The following is a 19,910-nucleotide window of genomic DNA, read 5'->3' on the forward strand; positions in this document are numbered from 1 at the left end:
TGATGAGTTGTCACTGAAAGAACATCTTTCTTTCTACTTTTGTTTTGGTGAAAAGCTTTGGCAGCCCACCAGAGTACCTCTTGGACCCTCTGAGGTATAAACACTGCTGTTGCTGGAACAAAAGTACCAAGTACGTTCTTCACTACATCTTGGAGATACTGGAGTTGGCATAAAAATAATAGCTTTCTGCTGTCTCTGGCATATCTGAAGGTTTAGGATTAGGGAGAAAAGGAGGCTGTAACACGCTTTCCTTGCCGGAACTCAGCGCTTGTCCCAGTGACCTAATTCCCAAGAGCAACATCACCTGAGGCTGGAGCCCACCCCAGTTTCTGGAAGAAGAACTGAGAGAAGAGAAGAAAGAAGATGGAACCATCACTCTATTCTGCATTAATGCAACCATTACTCTATTCTGTCTTTCAGGGATGTTAGCCTGCTCTACTGCTAGCTAATGTAGTTAATCTAGTTTATACAGTAGTAGTCTTGGAGACACAACTGAAGAGTTAAAGAATTGCTGATGAAAATGTAGTATATAACATGAGAAAAGGGCAGCTTAATTTAAAAGGCCAGGGTGTTTGTTAAAGATTGGTAAACGTTGCCTAACTTGCCAATGAGCGATAGCAAATTTCTGACCCTTAGCCCACTGACACCATTTTTTGCTTCCCGTTGAAAAGCCTGTCACATGTAGATGTTTGACCCCATTCTCAGTTCTTCATAGAAAGTGTCAAATTTAAAAGGCTAGTAACCGCTTCTTCCTTGACCTTCTGTTTTGCTGACTAATGTTTAAATGAAGCATATAAAAATTGAGTCCTTAATGTACAAAAGGGAAGACCTTTCGCTTGTGTCTGTATGGGATTGCAACAAGTATGTTCTAGCGATCTTATTGGACCAAAGAAATGAGAAATCCCCCTTTAAAGGTGTATTATTATTTTATGTCTAATTTCTAGGTAGTTAAATCCAGTGTAAAAATTAATAAACTCTTTTTCTATAGTATCTCTATGCTCCTAGGTCACTCTGTGTAAAGATTCCAGGTAAGTTTAGAATCTGCTGCTAGTTTAGAATGCTGTGCTCAGCATAAGAGAGGCAAGCTTTTCTTATAAAGAGGTTATACCTTTCCATTAGACCAATTGATATTTATCTGACAAAACTACACACGTATTTGCTTGCGCAGCCACCTTTTGGGTTTCGAGTATGTTGGTGTATTTGTTGTCCTTGCCTTGATTTGCACCAGGGGAGGTTTAGATTGGATACTAGGAAAAACTTCTTCACTGAAAGGGTTGTCAAGCATTGGAACAGGCTGCCCAGGGAAGTGGTTGAGTCCCCATCCCTGGAAGTATGCAAAAGATGTGTAGATGTGATGCTTAGGGATATGGTTTAGTGGTGGACTTGGCAGTGTTAGGTTTACAGTTGGACTCAATCTTAAAGGTCTTTTCCAACCTAAGTGATTCTATGATTCTATGATTTGAAAGATTTGGTGAATCTTATATAAACTTTGTAGCTCTTTATAGGTGACCCAGATTGCCTTTTTTTGGCTAAGGCTGTGCTAACTAGCTTTTGGTTACGCTGGTTGTTGCAGTAGCCTTTGGTGGATGTAGAGAAGCTGTATTCTGGTGTCCATCCACTGTTTGCTTCCTTTACCAGCATTCAGACATGTCCTAGAGTCTAGACTTTGTGTTCAAACCAAAATAAAAAAAAAGCAGGTTGGTTGAAGCTGCTAGACCAATCTCACTAGTGATGAATTCCACAGATCAATTGCAGCTAAATAGATGTTTTCCCATTCTTAACTTACTTTCTTTAACATAATTTTATTAAAGAATTATATGAGGCTAAGAGCTTGTTTATGTATTTCTTTTCTTGGATATAGTTAAGAAACATAAAGTATTTTGTCTTGGACTCTGTCCTGTCTTCAGTGAAACACTGTAGTTAATATGCATGGGAAAAGATGTTTCATTTTTGAGAATCAAGGCTATTGCTTCATAAATTGTCTTATTGTCTTAAATTGTCATAATATTCTTAAAGAATGTTTCCAAAATATTGGAACAAATAGAGAAATGAGATTATTGTGTCATAGAAAGGAAAGCATACATGAGCATTTGCCTGCTTAATCAGCCCTATCATTAAAACAGCTATGTCAGCATCCTTTTATACTTGCTCCTTGGCTACAGCGCTGAAGGAGAGCGGGACACGCAGGATTTTCTCAGCTTTAGTAGCTGACCTATAAAGCTATTAGAGTCACAGGTTTTAAAACTGGGACGTGGACAGCCATACAAATATTCTAATAGTCTGTGCACCCAGGCATATATATGGAAAATCTGTTTACCAACCACAAGTGACCATCTTTAAAAGGCTGTTTTTTCCTTTTATAAAATCATTATGTAGTACTTGAGAAATACTGTTACAGTGGAAGGATATTTCACTCGTGAATAGGTTTGAATTGGGACCTGAGCAAGCTGTTCCGTGAGGAGTCTGGGAAAAGGAGTATGCTACAAAGGCCTTCACTCCCACACCTCTTTCCAGAGCCAGGGAGCAAAACTGGCTTGCATTCAGGTTCAGTGTAAACTTGGGGGAAAGTGGAGAGTCTGGAAGTCTTGGAGGGCAAAGGAAAAAAAAAAAAAAACAAAACAAACAAAAAAACCAACCAAAACCAAACCCCAAAATCAACCACCACCAAAAAAAAACCCCACCAGCAAACCAGTAAAAACCTTTTACCATGGATCGTTCCTGAAACCTCATGGTAGTAGAGGAAAGTGTAGGAAACAGAACCATCCTTATAGGAATGGTTGTACTACTCTGGTATATTTATTAGGATCCTCCCGGGACATCGGATGGGAAAACATTTAGTATCCAGTGCAACCATTAGGACCTATATGGCCCTGTTTTCAGTGGTTCTGGTACATAACAAGTTAAAATGGCTACTGTCTGTCATTTGCCTCTTATTTTTGGTGGTTGCTTTTAAACAGAAATTTTATTTAAAATGAAATTGTTATACAGCATTATAAGAAGTTCTTCTTGTGCTAGAGGCAGATGTGCACTAGATTAATAATGCACTGTAGCTGAAAAATACTGCTTATATGTTTTAAGCTTTGCCTCTGTAAATGCCCACTTCTGAGGGGTAGTACTTCTTACTTGGAATAGATGTGATAATCATTAATCTTTTTTAGGGACCATAAACTGAAAACACATGAAATGGCACTGGATAGGGAAATTTCTAATTATTGACACATTTTTCCATAGTTAGAGCTGAATTTTGTATTTGATTGACTAATATGAACAGTGTAGGAGATAAATACCTATTGGGACTGCTTGTATTGATGGAGGCTTTTAAACTTGCCAGAATTTAACAAGGCATTCCTGCTAGAAAAATGCCACATGTGGTAAATAATTACTGTAAATTATAAATGTTACTAAAAAAGGGGGGGGGGGGGGGCTAGCCAAACTTGGCAGAAAATCATTAACTGTGAGAATGGTTTCAATATGTGCCAAGGATGCGTTCGAGATCAGGTTACATAAAAGTTAAATTCACGAAGGGAAGACCCTGACCTGCTTGAGCTGATGGCTATAAGGCCTTTCCAGCTGTTTAATCTTCACTTACGGAAATTAAAGCTTCAGGTTTTCTCTACTAAGTATTTTGGGTTACTTTATATTAGTTCTTTGAAGCTGAAGAGTATCTGGCAAGAGGGTTGAAAGGGTTGAACGCCAGCACTATGAACTACCAGAGACTATAATGACTGATCAGAGCTAAAGTATTCTCATGCTTGACTTGTCCAGTAATGCCATCCCATAGAAAACATCCCACCAGCTTGGGAGTTACCAGTGTTTATTCAGATGTAACTTCCAGTTGGTACAATGTCCGTCTTTCTGAATTCTCAGAGGGTTTAAAATGCGCTCTCTGTATTAATCACAGTGTCAGGAAGTGGGAATGCGTTGCCGCGGTGGCTCTGCTCTCGCACAGTTCAGCTGATGAAGGAGGAACGGAGTTTTGAAGTTTGCCCTGTGTCACATCAGGGAGATTTCCCAGTTCAGCTTTGCTGTCAATCAGAATACTAGATTTTTTTTTTCTTTAAAAAGAAAAGCAGAGCAGTAATGAATAGAGTAATGAGCAGTGGCCCAGCCTCTCCCTCACTATGTGATAGACAGTGAGCACTGCAGAAAGCCATGAAAACCAAAAGGGTTGCAATTCCTTTGGCCTCTAGATAAACCATCTCCAAAAGGATTTGCTATGTAGTATGAAAATGAGTGACTAGATACTGTTAAATGAAGATGCTATTCTTCAAATAATAAGTAATTTCCATTCTGGAGTAGATAATTTATGCCTACTACCCAGGCAGGAATTGTGATTAATATGCTGCATTAGCTGCTTGAGCAGATAAAATCTCCAAGAGCTAAAGATCTTGTTTTCATGCAGATAAGGCTAATAAGAAAATCAAAGGAAGATAAAACCCTGAGAAAGTGATGTAATGCACAGAGCAAGTTATACCCTGTCGAAACTGTAAAGTCTGAATGAAATGTTACCAGACTTTCCTGTAAAAGAAGTAGGGAGAAAGGCTTATAAATTGGGACACCCCAAGCTCCACACCTGTAACATGATGGAAATGGAACTGACCTGTTTTGGCAAAGAGAGTGTGATGGCTTTTTTCATTCCCAAAAAGAGAGCTTTTTTCATTTCCCAAAAAGAGAGCTTTTTTCTTTCTTCAGGAGACCATGTGTCTCACAGGTGGCATGGGCAAACCACCACCATTGACAGCAGGTGGGGTTTTGAGTCTCAGATTAGTTGCAACAAACGAGACTTCTCTTGGTGTTCTCTTCCAGTTAGGTAATTTTTTATCTCTTAGACCTATAAATTAAGGATAAATTGCTTTCTATATTTGTACTATTAAATTTGATAAAATCGAAAAGGTTTCCCGGGGTCATCTTGTTTAACCTCAGCTACTCAGCAAGACTCCACACTCTTGTATTCAGCAATCTATGCTCATTATTCATTTGATCTCAACATCTTTTTCCAAAGTTATATCCCAGACACGTATTTGTCAATGTAGCAAATCCATTTCTTTTCTGCTAGTAACCTTCTTCTCACTGACAAATTCACACTTTCATTTTAAGATGCATAATAAAGCCTTGAGGTCATACAAAACACTAAGATGGGTGGTGATAGTAATAACTAGAATGAATACACATAATCTAGAAATTTCTTCTCCTGTAAATGAAACTAATGTTCTTGTGCACAATAGATTTAATTTTGAGAAGCATATTTATGAGAAATTTATGAAATAGAGGTTATTTTCTTTCATTAAAACATCAGTATATCATGCTGTTGTTTTCTCTATGTACATGAGATGTAGATGAGACAGTTCCAGTATTGTTCCAGTGGGAGTCAGTTGTCAAGTAGGATTTTTTTTTTTTTTTTAAGTTTGTTAATCACTCTTCTGCTCTTGATTAAAATCAGGATCTTGTTTCTCCATTTTAACTCGCTTGCACTGTTTGGCTTAACATGAGTCATTAGTCTTTTCCTTCTTAGTATTTATTTGGTTATCAATTATCTGTTTGGAATTGTTCAGAAATATGTGGTAGAACTTTTATTTCAATTTGTCTTTATGAGGGATTTATGATTTGGTTTTGGTGGTCAGTTGAATGCCCTTTAAGCTATGTTGTCAGCAAATATTGTGTAGGTTTCTGCCGTAACTGTGAATACATTAAGTGCTGGACTGCCAGTGTACAGCTTGAAACAGAATTTGGAGACTCCAATTTTGATTTAAAAAACCTATGTCTCCAGATTTACCCTTTTTTAAAAATAACGCATTAATATAATACATAAAGTACTGTATGTAATTATACTGTGAGGCATTTTATCTTACTGTGGTTATACAGGTTGTTGAGAAATTGTGCAGAAACAAAAACCAGAGTGATGAAGTACAATAAATTTACATGAATTATGCTCCTTCTTTCTTAGATATTTGGGCAATTGGCTGTATATTTGCTGAACTATTGACTTCGGAACCTATATTTCACTGTCGTCAGGAGGACATCAAAACAAGTAATCCTTTTCATCACGATCAGCTAGATCGCATTTTCAGTGTAATGGGATTCCCTGCAGGTAATTTATTTTCATTAAAGTGTTAGATGTAATGCTACCGGGTTGATCCCCCACCCCCCCCCCCCACCCCCCTCCCCGCCCTGAAAGGAAATGACTAGTTGTTTGTATAGGTACGGAGAAGCTGTCAGTTTGATGGATTTGGGAATGCTGACAATTATGGAACAATAGCGCTGGCCAACAAATAGGAAGTCAAACAACTGCTGTAGTTATTTCTTCTCATGTATTACTTAACCTACATTTTCAGAATTGTAAACGCTTCTCCTTTCTCCCCCCCACCAAAGATAAAGATTGGGAAGACATAAGGAAGATGCCAGAATATCCAACTCTTCAGAAAGATTTTAGGAGAACAACGTAAGTGATGATGACACAACAACAGTTCAGTGCATGTAGCAGATAGGCAGAAATTGGCTCCTATCCTCTGACTTTTTGGGGAAGGGATTTTAGAGTGTTTGGGTTCTAACGCTGTGACAGCTGTCCTGTTTGAATTAGCTGTTTTGAATGGTGTTCTCTCCCTCAGCTGCTTGTTAAAAGCATTGACTGAGTGGCCACCTCATTTCTCTAGAAGATGGTGTCGTAAGTGCCATTTAATCTATGGCAGGCACAGACAAATGAGCTTGCTTAAACCACTTGGATTAGCTGTTCAAGATAACTTCATTCATTTTGTGTGAGAAAGAATAGGGAAGCACCTCCCTGGTCCTTTTGACCAGCAGATATGTGGAAACAGTAAAGTAGTGGACAGGAATTTCTATGGAAGGTAACGTGTTTGATAGGTTGTGATGCAAAGCCTATCTGGGATCTGAGAATTTTCCACTTTTAGTGTTTCCTGGTGCTTTGGCTAAATTAGTCAAGTGGTGGTGACAGATCAGAGGGTGTAAGGAGCAACACAGACTCCCTTGTAAGGCAGAGGACATGGATTCAGGAGTTTTTGGATTCTGTTTCCAGCTCTGCTGTGGATGCATTACATTGGCTTTATACAACATAGGAAGCTTATCTGCGCATGAAGCTTATTTCTTTTGAAAATGGCTATAGATAACCTCTGGATTTGTAGATTAAAGGCAAGGCACAGGCCATATATATTTGGGGCATTTTTGAGCTTGGGGACTATAAGGACTGTATAGTTTGCTGCAGGTTCAGGTCAGGGAGACAGAATGGTGAACTAACTGCTCTGCCAAATTGCAGCTGGAAACAACTTAATAGCTGTTACGCTGTTATGAACTGCTGTACGCTTTCTGTGGCAGAGCTGCTTTAGAAAACTGGAGTATAAACTTCAAGTTGAGTTCCTCTTGTCATATGCCCATGTCAACAGCTTATCCATATGCTATAAAAGTTGCACGTTCCACGGAAATAATCTGTACACAGTTGATACTACTCCTGTTAGTGAAAAGCACACTTTGTGTGCAACTGCTAGATAAATCTGACATGTTTTCTGATAGCAGTTCTTTTTACAGTTTACTTATTAAGGGCTGATAAATGTTTTTGTGAACACTTGGTACAGTTCCATATTCTTAATGCTGTATTATTTCAGAAATGTTGTTGTTTAACTGTATTTTTCAGATACGCCAATAGTAGCCTCATAAAATACATGGAGAAACACAAAGTCAAGCCTGACAGCAAAGTTTTTCTTTTGGTAGGTACAACTTCAAAATGACTGTGATGATAGGAATGAAATGCATTTCTAGTGGTAGTACCTGTGTCTGTTCTTCTATCTCATTCTAACAAACACCAATGTTCAAGAAAGCTATTTATCACTTACTGGCCATTTTTGAGATGTGTTCTGTTTGTATACGTTCATGCTGAGGGTGTGCTTAAACTGCTGGTATTGAAGATTTGAAGGTCTTATCTAATTAAGATCTGCAAGGCACTGGTATACCCAGCCTTACCCTTAGGTCTGCTGTGCGAATAGGATAGTGAGTATTATATATCTCTTGATTCCATGTTGTTTCAGAGAGCTAAAGAGCTCCCAAGAGCTAAAGAGTTTTGTGAAGAAAGGGAAGAGGAAAGTAGAGAAATTTAGTTATTCCCTGTAGTAACTGTAGTAATGTTCTTTATTTTTCTTCTTTTTTTTCTCTCCCCCCCCCCCACCTCCCCCTTCCCCCTGATAATAGCACCTCTGTTCTGTGGGTGATTCCAAACAATATCCCTAAACATGTATTTGCTGGTTACCTAGTTGAGTCATTCATTGTAGGTGAACGCAGCGTTGCTCTGTCTAATATAGCATCATTTCTGGATGCCTCTGTGATGACTTAGTGCTGTCTAAATTTAGGAATGAAGTTCAAAGTGGCTTTGCTAGTGCTGCGAACAGGGAGTCTCTATAATGAGGCTGTTAGTGCAGCTTGAGTTCTAGTGGTCTGTTTTCATCACTAGTTACAGATTCTTCTCTCTAGGTCCTGGCAAAGATGTGCTCTTTCACTTGTTAGTAGCTGCTGGATGATGACACAAATAGCTGTGGAAACAGAATAGGTTGGTCCCAAGTGCGTGAAAGGGAAGCATTTGCATAAGAAGTGCAAGACTTCAAAAAAAAGATAATTCTTAAATTCAGCTTACTGGGCACACATTGGAATGATCTGGAGGAAGACTCTAACTGAAAAGATAACAATTGTAAGAAACAATTAGTTAGCACCTGAATTTCCCATTTTCCTACTAAGGGTAAGGGTGGAAGCCAACAGAAAGCCTGGTGGAAAGGCAAAGAAGCAAATGGGTTGCTGTCAGTTTATATGGTTAATTCGTCAAAGCTATGAACACTAAGTTGAGAGTCATCTTGGGTGGCTAGGCTACTTTTCCAGGGGGAAATATTAACCAGAACTCCAAAAACCCACAAAACTAACCATATATGGTTATATGGCACATATATAGATATAAAAGAAACTTTTCATGATGGAGAAGTAGTGAGTGAGACAAGGTTATTACAGGGTGACTGAACAAATAGATAACTGTCTACCTGTGTATTCCCCTGTATAATTGTGAGAATGAGAACTGAGTTATCCAAACGTCTAAGGGCTCTTTCTAAACATCATGAAGAAGATAGTTCACTTAGCAAAGTAGGTTCTGTTAGTCAAATTTTTCTCACTGTTCGTAATCAGGGATGAGTAAGGGTGGTTTAGTGATCAACCACAGAGATGGAGGCTGGTCTCAAATAGATCAGACTCCTAGAGCTCTGCATAAGAATGCCCAGGAACATGGGCAACCTTCTTGATACCTCATTGCTGCACTGAGGAGGTCCATATACCTAAATTGCCACAGCCATGCTATAGCAAAGAGGCTCAGTACCTGCCTTATCTTGTGAAAGATCCTAAAAACCAGCAGATCTTGAAGGAAAGGTATGCATTGCTCTCCCAAATCAAGAGATTAGAAATGTGTCTGCTAACAAGCTTGGAGGTACATGTATTCTGAAGTAGACTCCCTAAAACTCCTTGTTCATATCCAAGGTAGTTACGTTATTTTTTTGAGGTAACCTTCATCTTGCAAGGTGACCTCTGACGACATGTACTTTGTAACCATCATTGGTCAAGACTTCGTGCTAATGAGTGCAGAAAGTGTGGCATATAGAGAAAATATGGCATCAAGTAGACCAGTGCAGGATAGCAAGTGACTCTTGACAAAGAGGAAGATATTGTGCCACTCTGCTGATTGACATTGAGTGTTAATATCTACATGAAGGGCAGAATGTTTTTCATCCAGGAAGAGGCATCTGTTCTGGCTGTCCTGGAAAAGTTACAAGCATAGTATTTATAGCTGTCATGTCAGGCCAATAGAGCCCGACAGTGAGCAATCTTGAGAGCTGCTGAGAAGTATGAGACTGTTGATGAAGTCCAGTCTCACAGGCTTTCTCTGTTGTGTTAGCAGCTGCTACCCTGAAATCAAATTGTGTCCAGCCATTTTGTATTCACTTTCCTAGGAGCAACAGAAGCTACAGAAAACCAGATTTTGTCAAAGAAAGTTGGTTCACATTAGCATCACTGATAGGCAGGATGTCTCACTTGGAGTGATGTTGTGTGTGGAACGGGCAAACTGATTACGTCCTCTGAGGTGGAAGGGGATTACTAAGGGAATGAGCAGATCATTAAAAGGTCCAAGATATCTTTAGATCTTCTGCTGTGGCGTTATCTTCGAATGACAAAGAATACATGTCATGTTTGGAGGCAGCTTGTGATGAGGGTGCTATATGGCAGAAAGCTGGAGGAGCTTTCTCTTGAGTAGTACTGCAGCAACCAGTTCCGAGGAAGGAGTCCAGGGGGCAGAAGCTGATGTCCTGTACTCATCTGTCAATGGCCACATCTGGTACCAAAGACCAGGAGTCACCTTATACAGAACATGAATGTTTGTCACTGTGGAGGACCTGGGGAGAAGAAATTTGCATGACCTGTAATGGTGTTACAAGCCACTAAAACTAAGAAAAATGTTACATATAGGGAGAGGTGGTGATTTGAAATAAAGACGCTGAATACCGAAGTTGTTTGTATTCGCTGTATCATGTGAAGTCACTGTAGAGAGCCAACAGCACGTTAGAGGTTGAATTTGTTAAGATACGCAGGAAACATAGGGTTAAGGGTTATCTGACAACACAAAACACAGTAAGTGTGCCATGCAAACTCTCCAGGTGTGTGCAACGCAGGATCATCTCGAGGTGTATTTCTGGACAAGCAGCAGGAATCAATTCAGGAGCTGGTTGCAAGTGAACGGATAGGTGGAGAAACAGCCCAAATGGCTCTCTGTTGTGTCATCAGTCTGTTGGGGTCCGTAGCACATAAAGTATGGGAATAAGGAGAGGTGGGAAGGATGTGGCAAAAGTATAGAGAATTTTATAAGATCTCATCTACAAAGCAGGGTTAACTACAACTATTGAGAAAGGAAATACAGGGAATCATCTTTCTTGATCAGGATCAGTGCTTTTATTGAGGCTGTTTACTGTACCATATATATAGAATACAGAATTGTATAACAGATTTTTTGATTTATTGGAATAAAAAGCCCCAAACCACCCATGCCAAAGTCACATTCTTTTGCTGAATATCCAGGGAGTTTTTGTTGGAAGCCTGGAAGATAGAGTTTGAGCTAAGATGCACTTTGCAGAAGGAATTTTGTTTTCACTGTTGGCTTGAATTAAGAGAGTATTGTGTGAGAGCAGGATACTGTATGATGTAATTTGAGCACCCAAATTTCCTACTGTGAGTTTATCAGAATGTGATAAATAAATAACTAGAAATGGTATGTTATCCCTATAATTCCTGTTTTATACTACTAATATATTGTAATCCTCTTTTATAGCCTGCTGCAGCCAACAGCATTCTAGCTAATAAATTTATTATTGCTTTCCTCCTAGCAGGGAAGAAAGATTACTAGGAAGGGTCTGCTCCTCCTCTTTCTCATTTCAGTACCAATTAGAGTGGGATTGGGAGCTGCATGAGTGGCAGAGTGCTCTGACTGTGGAATGTCACCAGTACGAGAGATGAAGATTTATTGTTTCCGTCCCTAAAGTGATACGGAGAGTCTTGGTCATGTTCTGTCTCTTCGGACACTTTTTTCTTGTTGTGTCAGCAGTACAGAACAGTATAAAAGCTGTATATGTGCCACAACAAAACACCATTATTTAGAAATGATGCTTCATGAACCTGTAATAGCTGAATTTAGTGTTGCTTTAGCACAGTGGTTCAGCCTTAACAATTAATATTACCTGATATGCTTAACAGTATTTCTTATGTGAGAATCGCTTCACAGCTGGAGTGCTTTGATGGATGTGCATTCTAGTTCTTGGGAACTTTACTGAACAAGCAATGCTAACTTAGGCTTGTCTGGACAAGCCACAAATAATTCAACAATCCACAATCCAAGACATATAGGTCATAGTTTGAAAAATGATAGTTTGATAAGCTTTTTTCTGTTTTTAATGTTATGCTTTGCAGCTTCAGAAGCTTCTTACTATGGACCCTACAAAGAGAATTACCTCAGAGCAGGCTTTGCAGGACCCCTACTTTCAAGAGGATCCTCTGCCTACATCAGAGTATGTATTCCCTCTTCTGTGCTTTTCAGGGGTGTCTTCTTTCTGCTAAATGGTAATCCCTGAAATGAGGTGACAGCTGAAAAATTCATGGATATCTACCATATCCACAAGAAGTAGTAGCTCAGGCATGCTTAGTAGAAACTATTAGTGTAGTACTGAAGTGTCTGTATCTACTGGTGCCAGAACTGAGTGGTCGTGGACAATAACCCAGTACCGCACTGGTGTTGTAATTCTGAACGTACTACCAAAGTTAGCGTGACAATATTATTGGAGTATTTAGAGAACTAATGTGTGCCCTGTTCTGTTCTGCCTTACACAGCCTCACAGAGCCCTGTTCTCCATTGCCTGGTTTCATTGTGCCTCTCCCTAGGACTAGGACAGTTCTCTGACCTACAGCCCCTTCCCGTGCCCTCTTGCACAGGGTAACAGTGTGAGGAGAGAAAAGTGAAGAGATCAATGACCGCCTAAAATCCCACAGGTCCCTTGTTCAGAAGGCTTGAGAGTACAGATTTGATATCTCTATATATTTTGTTGTCATGAAAAATTCAAATGATATATTCAATTCCTACTGGCAGACTTTCCTCTTCCAGTTTCTGTTCCCAGTTTTTAGAAGCGTGGTGGTTCATAGCATCATGATCCATAGGATCTGGATGCAGGGAGACTTCCACCTTTGCTTTTACTGCTTCCTCAGCTAGCAGGCAACACTAAAAGTAGAGAACAGCCACTGGAGTGCAAAAGGAGTCTAGTTGAAACTAGTTGGGGTTTCTTTCTTTCTTTTTCTTTCTCTGTTTGGATAAGCCAAACACGACATAGCAGCTAGATTAGGAACTGTTTACACACTTTAAAAAATCATGTCATGTTGATTGTATTCTGAATGCTGGCACAGAAATCTAAGAAATTGATACTGGTCAAGATCTACCAGTAATTTTCTATTTAGTGTATATCTGATACTATCCTATGTAGAGCTATAGCTCCCCATGGATTACAGAATAACATAATGATAAAATCTCTGCCATAAACATTAAGGAATGTTCCAAATACCATTAGCCAGATGAATTTAAAAGCTATCATTTTTTCCTCTAAACAAGACCTGAGAAGCTAATTGAAAGTAACTCTGCAGTTGCGATTGGCAAATATGTTCAAGCCCGCTGTCAGCCAAGGCGGGCTCATAAGACATTAATACTCTTTGGATCAGGCCCTTTATTCAGTGAGGCATGCGTGTTCCAATGAGGTGTTGTGGAACCTCTGACACTGTGTTTGTTCATTTTGCCATCTGGATCAATAAGTGGTCGTTCTGGCATTTGGGCATGCTCAACCATGCCATGATTTCTAAATGATGGCCTCATGCCAACAGCAAAGAGATCTGCCATTATGATCAGCACCTAGCTGCTGGTATCTGCTGCTATCTTGGGTGCTCAGCAGTGCCACTCACTTATCGAAACAGGACTCATGAAATACAAGAAATGAAATTATGTAATATTCACTTGTTTTTAATATAGCATTAAGTAAACGTATGTCATATGTATGTATTTGTGGAGTGTTTACCATTTACTCTGTTTCAGTGTATTTGCTGGCTGTCAGATTCCATATCCTAAAAGAGAATTCCTCAATGAAGATGAACCTGAAGAGAAAGGGGATAAGGTATAATAAACTCCTTTTATTTTTTTTTTTCTTTTATGTATGTGATAAAAAGAATCATGGTGCTACCAAATGAAAACTAATGAAACGTAAAGACTTAACCAAAAATGTGTTTTCCAACCAAGGCTCTCTTAAAACTGCTTCCCAGACAGATTGAAAGTATCAGATGACTTTGGGATGTCTCAGGCAGTATCACCAGCACAGTTTGCCCTGACCTGTGGGGACTGAGATGGATGGGTTGTTCTGTCAGCCGTAGCCTGCTTTCAGCTGCCATCATTCCAAGAGGACCTTGCTACCTCCTCCTGTATCGCATGATGAAAATAGATTGTGATCACATGAATAGAATGGCATTTCCATTGTATGACTGGCATACATCCAGCCATTTGAAAGTAGATGGCTGTCAGGGTCTCAAATAAATAGTGGCAGCCTGCTTCTGGCACTACATCAGAACATTTCGCCCATCTGCACACAGTTTCCTGATCATGTTTTAAGGGCCCTCGGACAAAGGAGTAATAAGGAGCATGAACTGTTCTGGTAGCGACAATCTGCTCTGAATACTCTCTTTCCCATAGCCCTATAGACGTGGGCAAGAACTTGTTTGTGTGTATAGTAAATTTTGGTGTGCTTGCAACATAATCTGACCTGCTTTGTCTGTGTAGCTCAGCTGTGCTACGTGACCACAGTGATTGTCCCATCATGATGTGAAGGCTGGACAATGGTGCTATAGTGTATGAAACAACTTGTTATTTTCACTTAAAAGTGTACAGTGAGACACCAACAGTAATGTATAGCTAACAAAATGTGAAGAAAACAGCCTTAAACTATAATTTTAACACGGGATTACATGAGAAGGACTGTTAATCTTTTGGAGAAACCATTTGACTACATGCATCTTCTGTTTTCAGATTTTCTGCATAACATGAGAAACTAGCTGAGTGTAAAAGTATGCCTATCACAATACATTTCAGACAGCAAATTTTGGTTTTGGAACAGATATTGTAGATCCTTCTGCACTGAGAACAAGTAGTAACATCCTGGATTTTTGTGTCCAGATAGTTTTTTCAAAAAGAGGAAAGAGGCACCTAAGCAAAAATACAATGAAAGTCATGATACTGATTTGATTGTAATTTAGTTACTAGCTTTGCTTCAACTCTCACAGCTTCAAAAACAAAAACAAGCCTTATGAATTAAAATTACTCTGGCTTTTGTGAAGTCAGTGTATTTAAAAGTAAAGATCTGTCTTTTTCCTGGGAATGTTGTGGGGGGGGAAACAATGGCATGTTTATATTCAAAACAGCCATTATATAAATGGTCTTTGAGATTGTTGGGGACAGTCACGTATTTATGCACACTCCAAATTAAACTATTTGTCAGACCATTTCGGTGATATAAGTCACGCATTACTCATTGAATGTGTTCCCACAGTGTAGAAAATATGAAGGTAAAGGATATTCTGAAAGTTGGATCTGTGTCATGTTTTGTTTCTTTATGATGTTGTTGCAAGTGAAAGGATTTTTTTTTTTCCAATAGTGTTAGTTTCTGGTTTGTTTTTAAAACTATAAATATCTGTATAGTCCTTTGGAAACCTAGAGGAGTTCTCTGTGTTTGTTTATTTGGAACTTGCATCTGAATTGAATAACCTTTAACATAAGCATCTGTTCTTCGAAATGGTTAATCGTTAGTTAGCAAAGCTAAAATGAGTGTGTGTAGAACAAAGTGGAAAGATTCTTTTCTCATTCAAATTCTGTTAGGCAGGTTTCCGCTGGGTTCGTTTCTAGGTAGGACCAGCATTTCATTTTGGTAATTTGTGCCTGAGAGGTGACCCATGGTAATATGTTGCTAACTGTAGACCTTTTACAAGTTTATCCATTTAGGAACCACCATGAACTAGACTGACCTGAGGACAATGTTTTTGCTGGCGTAAGCTGGTTTTGTGCACTAAGGTGGTGCAGCTAGACCCCAGCCAGAGTCTGACAGAGTAGATCTCAGTCTCTACCGAGGCAGTGGCAGTAGCAGCTGCACAGAAGAGCGAGCTCAGACTAGTCAGGTAAATTTCCTGCTAATATCCAAAGCGCAAAACATGGGACCTACTACAAACTGTTGTCTTTAATTGTGAGAGTTCCTGCAATATTTGTTTACAGATAACAAAATTGCAGTTTTTCAGCTCTCACAATAGCAACCACCTCGCTTGCATCCAAACATCCCTATGAAAACACAAATTTCAAAATTCTAGCACAAATACTGCCTTAGTTATTGGTGTTTGTTTGTATAAGTGAAGCTCAAACCATTATGAAAAGATAAAATACTGCTTAACTTTTTTTTTTAACAAGCTAGCTTGATTAACTTTTAGAATTATTGAAGTTTAAATCTCCCGGGAAACAGAATCTAACTGAGATGGGATTTGAGGACTACACGCAGGGGGATACATTATTGGTTTTACTAAATGTGAAATGGAAATCCAAGCCACCTCTTAAGTCCTTGAAGACGCAAGGCTTCTTTGTAATCTTAAATGAATACAACATTGCAAATTTGTAAAAAAAAATTTTCTTGGGAGGCTGTTGTGATAAATGGCATAGAAACAGATCTTTTATGTCATTTATCTGAGGTAACTAAATGCCTTTTGGTGATTGGGGACATCGAGAATTTTCTGCTCATGGCAACTGGTTGAAATGATTTCTGAGAAACTAGTAAAGTGAGGTTTTTGTAAAAGGTTGCCATACTAAAGCTTTGATAATTATATAAGCAGATATTCTAGGAAAAAAAGACTATCCTGTAATGTTCCATACGATATACGGGGGGGAGGGTAGTAAGGCTTTTTAATTCAAGCCATGGCAATTGTAGGTTTTTTCCATGATGAACAAGTGACATATCTCACATTTGGAGCAAAATTGCTTTTCTTTGCAATTCTCTTATGCGCTTTAGTGCTCTGATGGAGGAGCCATCCCTGGTGCTCGAAAGCAGACAAATGGGTGGTCTTCCCTTGTAACTGTCTAACTATGGAGGGCTGAGTTGCACTCTGCTGGTTTTCTAACCTTCCCTCCAGTTCCCTAATACTCTTTTTAGTCTGTAGCCCTCTGAAGCCAGAACAGTACAATGTCTTTTGCTCTTGTATTCCCCTTCTTAACTTTTTTCTCCCTTTCGTGACACTTTTCTCTTTGTCTCTTTTCCTGCTAGGTCCTAGTGTCATCTTAATTGTCTGGCTTCTTTTCATTTGCTAGTCTTCTCCTTCCCTTGCCAGATTCTTCCTTCAGCTGTTTCCTCCTCTTTTGTCTTCAACTATTTGTCTCTGGTCAATTTTCACTTTTCTGCTATTTCAATAAGATTTTCTGACCCTATACCTACCGCACCATGCTGGACCGTATTCCCAGTATACCACTTTTTGCAAGGTACTTAAAAGCACAGGAGAGCAAACCAGTAATGAAACCCATTTCTGGTTCTGCCACAGAATTTCCTCGCAACCTGGAAGAAATTATATCATTTCTCTGGTCTCAGTTTGCTTACCTTTCTGGCAGTAAGGCTGCCAACCTCCTTCGGGTTATTGTAATGTGTCATTTGTGAAAGTTTGAAAAGTGGTTTTGATTCTGAGTGAAAAGGGCTGTTGAAGCACTTAGAATAATTTACTGTGGTTCACCACGTCTGCCACTGAGCACTACTGAAATTTCGGGGGTTTTGATTCAGTTCATTAGGCGATTACTGCTTTATAAATGGTTCCTTCCATCCTCCTCTCAGCGCTTGGCTAGCTGTAGGAGGCACTAGACTGTCCTTACAGTTTTAGTCTAGCTTACGTTGTTAAAAACCCAAAATGACCACAAATGGGATACCCCCACAAAGCGTGCAAGAGCGCACTGAGGATACTGATTTCTCCCAGCACGCAGCCTTGCTGTGTTTTCCCATCGAGCAGGTGGGCCTGCCTCCTTCTCCACAGGCACGGTGGCACCAGGGTGGGCAGCTCCATAAAGCTCACAGACTAGTTCAGAGCAAGTGACCGTGTTGTGTCGCTTCTTCCCCTAGAATCAACAGCAGCAGAATCAACATCAGCAGCAAACAGCACCTCAGCAGCAGCCGCAGGCAGCGCCGCAGCAGCCGCAGCCGCAGCAGCAGAACAGCACCCAGACCAACGGGACGGCCGGGGGCGCTGGCGCGGGAGGAGGGGGCGCGGGCGCAGGACTCCAGCACAGCCAGGACTCCAGCCTCAACCAGGTGCCTCCAAACAAGAAACCACGCATAGGGCCTTCAGGCGCTAACTCAGGCGGGCCTGTCATGCCTTCAGATTATCAGGTACCTCTTGAATTTTTGCTGCTTGTGATACTGTAGGGCCAAAATGTCATTTTCCCCCTTCCCCACTGCAAGAACAGATCATGTTTTAATGAATTTCTCATGTAACCTGAGCAGGCGTGCTATGGTATATTAGATAAAAATGTGGGTTTAAAGGTTTAAAGTAAAAAGGTTTTGTTCTGTGGTTAGTAATTGTCAATCAAATACCAGTACGAGTCGTATCTGCTGCACCCTGTAAAGTGTTGAGGACTAGTTCACTCCAGGAAAGCACTTAAATATATGCTTAACTTTATGTTTGAGAGTAATCTTACTGAAGCCAGTGGAACTATTTCGTGCGCATAAATGCTGTGTTAGATCAAGTTCAGGATACTTGGCTCTTGGCAATATTAAATCCTGTGTGAGAAGCAGATCTGAGAAGATCCTCAGAAGCAAAGTTAGAACCAAGCTCTCTCATTTGATTTCTGCTTCATTTTACCTCATATCATCACATGTATGGAGCAGTTCTGTAGTTTATTCTAGTATCTTGCTAAGTCTACTTCTAATGTTAAAGAAAAAAATGCATGTTAGCATGGGAATGATGTTTTGGTTCCATCAGTATGATTCATGCTGAAGTAGGGCACAAAGACACACCTGGTTTCTAATGTGACCAAAGTTGAATAGATTTCATGTTCTCCAGTACAGTAGCATTCGTAAGTACAAGCAGTATCACTGAATTATTTTTGGATTTCCATACTTGTCTTTGCTTACTAGAATTATATTTTCCACTGAAAAAGTGACTTACACTAAATACAGAAAGCATTGAACTTACCAGGATCTTCAGTACTTGTGAGTTTATACCTACTGGGACAGCAATGAGTTGTAAAGCAGAATAAGAAAAAGGTAGATATTAAAGGTAGATTTTAAAAGATGTTAGGGAATCTGTCTGCTACTAGCCTTTGAGAGGATCCCACCTTGGAAAATGGTCTCTTCAGGCTGCTTTAAACTTAAAATAAGTAGCTTTTAAAAAACCCAGCTCTGGAGTTGCCTTGACTTAGCCCTCCAGACCTTCTCCACAGACAATTGATTTCTCAGTGCCAGACATATTTCTCTCATTTCTGTTTTACTCTTTTAATTACAAATGATCATGAAGACATTGAGGGCAATTTAAGGGTAAAGACAACTAGGTTTCTTTTTTGAAAAGTTCCAGACAGGCTTGAGGTCTGGACAGATCACTACAGCTGTCTGACTACACAGTATTTATGGCTGGCCTGTTTTGGTCTGTGTTTTGAGGACTGGTGTGCTGCATTTGATGATATCCATTATAGAATCCTTATAAAGCTTACTGAATTGTTGGCAAACTTCCCCCTTACAAGTTGCTAGCAGTCTAAATATCTTTTTTTTTTTTTCAGATAGATTTTCTTTTTTTTTACCCCCTATGACTCTTTCCTTCTAAACTATAACAGCACAGGCATCAAAATGATGATCTGTATGTTTCCTTTACGTCACTTGCTAATTGTATGGTCTGATTATCCATTTTTACACTTGTGTTTGGCTATCTGCCCTTAAATTCTAGCTGACTGTCTTCTGTTCCAGAAAGGAATGTCTGCAATTTGTCCAAGTCTGACTTCGTTAAAAACAAATTCTCTTCTGTGGAACAAAAATAAGCATGGGCAAGTTAATGCATTCTTGCAGTCTTATGGCATTAATTTTACTCCATTATATCTTATTCAGAAGGAGGAAGAAGATTCCTTTTGCTTTGAGTTTCATTTAGCTTGTGATCTGAAGTCTCCATTGAATTCTTTTGGTAGTTCACCGACCTCAATATATGTCGCTTCCACAAATGACAGTGCGAATTCCTTATTGAATTTTACTGAGCATTCCTTATGTGACCTTGGGTGTTTTGCTTAGCATGGTGAGCTGATGCTTTTCATC

The 19,910-nt window shown here is 39.6% G+C and overlaps 1 protein-coding gene across 2 annotated transcripts in view; it reads left to right on the forward strand.

Annotated features, from left to right (window-relative positions):
* CDK19 (cyclin dependent kinase 19) overlaps window positions 1–19,910 on the forward strand; it is a 134,501-nt gene that overhangs the window by 108,526 nt on the left and 6,065 nt on the right. For both annotated transcript variants that reach the window (XM_087775330.1, XM_087775329.1), the window contains 6 exons: window positions 5,945–6,088; window positions 6,370–6,439; window positions 7,643–7,715; window positions 11,989–12,086; window positions 13,649–13,727; window positions 17,736–18,002. In XM_087775330.1, coding sequence (XP_087631456.1) covers window positions 5,945–6,088; window positions 6,370–6,439; window positions 7,643–7,715; window positions 11,989–12,086; window positions 13,649–13,727; window positions 17,736–18,002 — 731 coding nt within the window. The remainder of the gene's footprint in view (window positions 1–5,944; window positions 6,089–6,369; window positions 6,440–7,642; window positions 7,716–11,988; window positions 12,087–13,648; window positions 13,728–17,735; window positions 18,003–19,910) is intronic.

Source organism: Nipponia nippon, unplaced genomic scaffold (assembly GCF_047370975.1).
Source record: "Nipponia nippon isolate SJK-2023a ecotype South Korea unplaced genomic scaffold, ASM4737097v1 scaffold_4, whole genome shotgun sequence".
In the NCBI taxonomy this organism is placed as follows: Eukaryota; Metazoa; Chordata; class Aves; order Pelecaniformes; family Threskiornithidae; genus Nipponia; species Nipponia nippon.